Source organism: Euprymna scolopes, chromosome 29, assembly GCF_053919585.1.
Source record: "Euprymna scolopes isolate OS-2025 chromosome 29, ASM5391958v1, whole genome shotgun sequence".
Taxonomy (NCBI): domain Eukaryota; kingdom Metazoa; phylum Mollusca; class Cephalopoda; order Sepiida; family Sepiolidae; genus Euprymna; species Euprymna scolopes.
Window position 1 is genome coordinate 1640592 of NC_136510.1, and position 6909 is coordinate 1647500.

A 6909-nucleotide genomic window follows, 5' to 3' on the forward strand; every position below is an offset into this window, starting at 1 on the left:
ATTATTAAAGGAAAGAAGCTTAGTCATAGCAGCATTTAACGCTACTGTCCATTTATGGTCCAATTCCACTACAGACTTGAGGTCTTCCTGTAAGGCTTTAGCTATTTCCTTAGATCTGTGTTCATTTGTTTTCACCTTGAGTCTGTTATAGAGCATGGTGTCATTAGCAAAGGTACCCATCTTGGCGACAATTTTATCAGGGAAGTTATTTATGAATACCGAAGATCATAACGGTTCAAGGATCGACCCCTGTGGCACACCCACATTTATATTTAAAAAAATTTTTTAATTACATTTTCACCCCAAACAAGGCACATCGCCACTTTGATGTAGGGGGCTACTATCAGAGAACATAAGCTACAGGGGTACTATGTAGGGAGTTGGGCAGCAAGATGTCAGTTCGTGTTACACTTGAACTTCTGCATGTCAGTACAGTTGGGGAAGCAGGGTCCCGGAAGGGAATTCCAAAGTCTAGCGATTCTGGGGAAGAAACTACTGGAGTAGAAGGCCCTCTTACATCTAGGGATCTCTGAAGAGGTGGGATTTAGCTGCTTGTCAGGTCTGTCGGGGGTATTTATGTCGAGGGGGTACAAGTGCTTGCAGTTCGTCAGAGCATTCACCGTTAAAGTACTTGTAGAACAGGCAGAGGGATGCAACATTTCATCGATGAGACAGAAGCAGAAGCTTAGAGAGTTCAGGACCTATCAGGTTGGCGACTCTCTTCTGAACCTTGTCCAGGAGTGAGAGACTAGTAGCAGATGCACCAGCTTAAATATGACAACAACACTCCATACATGGACGAATGGTGGCCTTATAGAGGTATAGGATACTTTCGGGCGTTAGTAGCTTTCTAGCATGGTAGAGAGAACCTACCTTCTTCACAACGGTCCTGACAATACTCTCAATGTAATTGTTCCAACTCGTGTTTCCTGTGAACGTTAGGCCAAGGAGATTAAAAGATGTACTTTCAGATAAAGAGTCTTTGGCTATTGCTATTGGTGGTAGTGAAGGTTTCTTGTAATTATTGAAGGAAACAAGTTTAGTCTTGACAGCATTGAATGTGACCATCCATTTTTGTCCCCATTCCACTACAGATCGGAGGTCATCCTCTAGTGTTTCTGTCATATCTTTAGATATGCGTTCATTTGTTTTCTTGTCATGTCTGTTTTAGAGCATGGTGTCATCAGCATATATACCCAGCTCACAAACACTTTTGTCAGGGAGGTCATTTATAAATATCAGGAATAATGGAGGTCCAAGGATAGACCCTTGAGGCACTCCTGCATTTATATCATATTGTTTAGATGTACAACCTGGATATGTTCTTTAAATGTATGGACATGAAGGACAAGTTCAATTTTTCTCTTATCTTAGAATGATTTGATTATGCCAAGTATTTCTCCAGTCAAGTGCTATTTACACATTTTGGATGATGTAAACTCCGATCTTCTTCAAGTATATGCTGGAAAGATTCCAGAGTTCGACAAGATACACCCGAAGAATGTTAGGAGATACAATTGGCCCAAACATTCTATCCATCGTCTTTTATTCTTGTTATTTCCTTAATCAACTTTCAACTTTGCCAAGTTTTGTTTTGTGTTCGACTTATTTGATAACCACGCCTGTGGAACTCTGTTCCGTCTGCCTGCTTCCCACCTAACTACAACTTGGATGTCTTCAAGTCCAACGTTAACAAATTCCTAATGAACCGCCCCCTTAAGTAAACACTTCATCAAATCTCCACACTAACATAATGTACTTGCAATAACCCTTATCCCTGAGTGGCTTCCGGGCCTTGATAAGTGGTGACCACCGTGTAAAAAAAAATAAAAATAAATAAAAATAACCAGGCAACGTTGGAACGAGGAGATTCGTAAACAAAAAAATTTGTTTTTGTCCTCAACACGCAAAATATTTCCATTTCTTGTATCCTGATAACTTAGGATCTTTCTTTATATTATATATTTTATTTTTATATATATATTATATACATAAACATTCTTTATATTATATACATAAACATTCTTTATATTATATACATAAACATTCTTTATATTATATACATAAACATTCTTTATATTATACACATAAACAAATACATACAAGAAGCACGTTAGTATGAATAAACCATAAATGCAAACTAATGTTCTTCCTTTCAGTTTACAAAACAACTAAACACCAGGAATAAATGAGGATGGTGTAGTTTGCTTGAAGCATTGTGTGTAATATGAAAGGAGTTGACTTTGAAGGCTATATCAATGCGGTTTGTAGGAAACGTGGACCCAAGTAAGCATATAAAAGAGTGACATTATTAGAAGGAATTTTCAATTATATCATGTAATATAATTGTAAACTATTGAAAATTCTTTCTAATATTGTCATTATTTTTTATATAATAACTTGTGTTCATAGTATTTTCGATGAACTACGAATGCAGGCTACCTTTCTAGGGCAATTGCTCTTGACATATCAAAGGCTTTTGATAGAGTATGGCATAAACGTTTACTTCACAAGATCTCTAGCTATGGTATAGCTGGAAATATCTCCTCAATTATTAAATCATTTCTTTCTGATAGGTTCGTAAGAGTAGTAGTTGAGGGGCAGAAATCAGAAGCTCACAGTATTAATGCTGGAGTCACTCAGGGGTCCATTCTGGGACTAACTCTCTTCCTGATCTTCATTAATGATCTTCCAAATCACATCCTTACATCATTTTTAGACATTTATGCTGATAACACTACTATCTATGGTAGTACATCTAAGACCATAAACAACCAAGTTTTCTCTGATTCTCTCTCCTCTGATCTTGAACAAGTGATACAATGGGGAAAGAGGTGGCTGGTTACTTTATTGCATCTAAAACCAAGATTTTATCTTTACATCATCAACGCTCTGATCCCCATCTGGCATCAATTGAAATGAATGTCTCTCATCTTGTGGAGGCCTCGTGTTTTGACAAGCTTCTGGGTTTGACCTTTACTCCTGATCTTAAATGGAACATATACATTAAATTCATTGCCAAGGCCGCTGGAAAAATGATGGGATCCTTCTATCGATCCAGTAGATATCTCACTGCTGATGCAATTCTCTATCTATATAAGAGCCAGGTACATCCAAGGATGGAGTACTGTTGCCACATCGGGGCGGGAGCTGCTAGAAAGGACTTATCCTGCCTTGATAGAGTTCAAAATAGACTTTGTAGCCTCGTAGGAGATGTCTTTTTCTCTTCCCTGCAACCTCTTTCTCACAGAAGAGATGTTGCGAGATTTTCTCTGCTTTATCGTTATTTTCATGGAAAGTGCTTGACTGAACTCCAATGTATGGTCCCCCCCCCTGCCAAACTTTCACAAGAAACACCCGTCTAGCAGAAAACACTATCAATAATTCCCCCAACTCTTTATCTGTGCCTAAACCTAAACGTAGATTCCATGAACAAATCTTTCTTAGAACTGCACGTCTATGGAATTGTCTTCCATTTTCCTGCTTTCCAGCTAACTACAACTATGGTTGTCTTCAAGTCTAACGTAAACAAGTTTTTGATGAGCCGTTCCATACAAGTTAACAAATTTACTGAATTTCCATTATTAACGAGTACTATATTGTCCAATTGTCTACTGTACACTCTTTAACCATTATCCTTGAGTGGCCTCTTGGCCTTGATAAGTGATGATGCCTATGTGAAAAAATGCATTGATGTAGCCTTCAAACAGCTCCTTTAACCACGAATATTTGAAGATATGAATTTGAAGTATAATTTTTTTTTTTTTTTTACCAAAATGACTGGATTCAACATTAAATGACCAAAAAAAGGGTTCATATGCCGTAAACCAAAACAACTAATTTAATATGAAAAGCAAAACCGATAATAGGAACAGCGAGGATGGCAGAAACCTATATTTTATGTTATATCAAAATCTTCCATGTCTATAGAGCAGTGGGGATTAGGATTAAAGCTAGGGTTATAAAAGAAAGGGAATCGGTCATAGATCTGTTCATTTTTTTTTTTTTTAAGCCAAACTTACTCTGTTGAACAATTTTTCTGCATCTGTCCTCCTCTGGATCGCATTGGTGGACGGTGTGTGTGGCATTGTTAAACCAGTCGCCACAATCTTGCTGATGGTAAGAGTTGCACACAAAACATTTTATTCCATAACCTGAAAGAAAATAAAGAAAATATTAATCTTATTATTCAAACAATTTGATTATTTATTGGTTGTCACTAGGGCTATAATAACAGAATATTCTTATCATTCTGCTGACTCTCGGGTATATATCCGGCATAGACACAGTTAATCAACCGAGAACCACATCACTCTATATAAAAGCATAACATATCAACGGATACACAGAGCCAAAACAATGAAAAGAATATACTGCTATCATAATATTGATCAATAACAAATCCTCCATTATAATAAATAGCAATGTGTTGTGTGTGTGTGTGTGTGTGTGTGTGTGTGGACATATCAGTCTCATTACACTAAAGTTATCGGATTAAAAAAGCTGCTTGGTGAATAAAAAGAGGGCGAGCCTGCTTCTAACCACCTTTATTTCCATAAATGTTTTTTTCCTGCTTTCTATACTGATTTATACGTTTTTTTTTTTCCTTTTTTTAATTTTTTATATCTTCTTTACTATCTTTTTTAAACATCTTTTACCATCCGGCATCATTTTTAATGTCTATCCCTCATCTCCAAATAATCAAGCCTTTAGGTTGCTCTTGACTAGAGTCGATCAATTTATTTTTTTTGCATATGCTGACATTTCTTGCTTACTTCAAACTATTTGTTTAAATTAATAGTTGATACTAAGAATCATCGAACGCATGGAACTGTAACAGAGTGCGTATGAGTATGTATGAAAGCAGCAGCAGCTGAAGGACGGCAAGCGATTATATTAACAGCAGGAGCAGCGTTTAAACACAAGTGTGCTCAGGCTTGTATCTGAAGAAAAAAAAGACACATGATTGTGGAGAAACAAAATCAGCGCCGAAAGAGACGAACATGTAAAATGAATGCAAGAATAGGCTGATTGTGGCCAGCATGCAGTTGAAAGAAAGAGAAACGCCTACCAGGTGAGATGGACATGTGGCAGCGAGAAAGAAAAACGATAATAAACGATTTATATTAAGAAAGAAAAAAAAGTCGAGTCGGATTTTCTATTTTTTGTTTGTTTGTTTGTTCCTGTGACGTTACAGAACCCCTTCGCAAAATTCAGATATCTCCGAATTTTATGAACTTTTAATAAGCATTAGATACAAATTTATAAATATTCCCCAAATTTCGGTTTCTTTCAAGTATTTTCAAGGGATTTTAGGAGGCATAATATGGGAACAACCTCCCATTTACAAAGGGTAGTATATATGTAGATAATTTAAAATAAAATATGAGTCACCATTAAATAATGAGGAAAAAATAGGGAAGAAAGTGGAGAAAGATGGTGAGGAGACAGAAACAGTAAATAGGGGATACGGAAATACATAGACACACACACACTATATATATATATATATATATATATATATATATATATATATATATACACACTGTCATCTAAGCTTCAGCCTCTGTCCCATTGACGAAATGTAGCATCCATCTGCCTGTTCTACAAGTAAGAGAGAGAGAATTTGCTTTTTTTTTTTCATTTTTAAATTGAATTCTTTAGATTTTCTTAATGAAAAACAAATGGAAATCATGGACTTTAGAAAACAGTTTTATTCACATTAAAAAAAAAAAACAATATATAAAAAAGTTCATTAAAAATAGGAAAAAGTTATAGCCTGTTGACTCAGAATTAATGTTTCATGCCCAATTGATGGTTGGATATGATTAACTGTGCTCATTTTGCATTAAATATCAATCACTATTGATGCCTAATTATGCATCATATGGATGCCATATAATTAGTTTACGCACCTCATCAAAGGTCAGTACAAAATTTTACCCAGATTGATCCAGTAGTTTCTGATAAAAAGTGAAATTAAATATGGTATTGCGACAAATTTTTTTTTTTTAATTTTAGCCCCTAAAGAAGAAATACTACTCTAAAATGAAGGACATCAACACCTACCATCTTGTACGACACATTATGTGGGTAAATAAATGTAATTTAATTGAAAATTCCTTCTAATATTGTCCTTTTATATGCTAACTTGTGTCCACAGTGCGCTTCCTACAAACCGCATTGATATAGCCTTCAACCACAACTCCTTTCATGCTATGCACAATGCTTCAAGCAAACTACAACATCCTTCTCAAATTCCTATTAATCGCTGTGCATTGAATGGATACTATAATACTTAGTTCGCTGCACCTTATAAAGGTTCATATGAAATTTCAGTCAAAATCGTTTGAGTAGTTCCAGAGAAAAAGTGGAACGGACAGACTGAGAAATATAGAGAGAGTTTATTTCTAGCAGAAGAAAACTTTTTAAGTCAGAGCCAGGCCATTAAAATTTCCAGGAACCAGATAAAAGCCTGACATTCTGGGCAAGAGACTCCACGAGCCTAATTAGAAGATAGCATCCATTGATTAACGGCAATGACGACTCAATCTTGATAACGCTTGCAGTATGTGAGCAAGCGAATGTCCAGAACAGATGTTTGATTTGTCAATAATCAAATCTCACTTCAAGTCTGAACATGTCGCCATTTATTTGTCATCACAGTTTGAAAGATGTGTCGTGTTACCACTTTGGAAAGATAAATTATCTGAGTCATATCAATCCATAATCAGTCAACATTAGCATTACCGAAAAATATTTTACTTCACACAAAAGATCAAAGATTTATTATTTTTTTTTTTTTATCCAGGCTACCAGAATGTTCCATATTTAGATAGTGTTTTGTCTAATAGCATGTTCAAGATGCTAGTACAGGGTTGGTGCAAAGGATATGATCACAGACTATGG

General features: G+C 35.8%; 1 protein-coding gene across 1 annotated transcript in view; it reads right to left on the bottom strand.

Annotated features, from left to right (window-relative positions):
* Nucleotides 1–6909, bottom strand: part of LOC145252430 (UPAR/Ly6 domain-containing protein crok-like) — an 81302-nt gene that overhangs the window by 23452 nt on the left and 50941 nt on the right. Inside the window, exon 2 of the mRNA XM_080111827.1 lies at nt 4023–4154. Within this exon, the coding sequence (XP_079967953.1) occupies nt 4023–4154 (132 nt within the window). The remainder of the gene's footprint in view (nt 1–4022; nt 4155–6909) is intronic.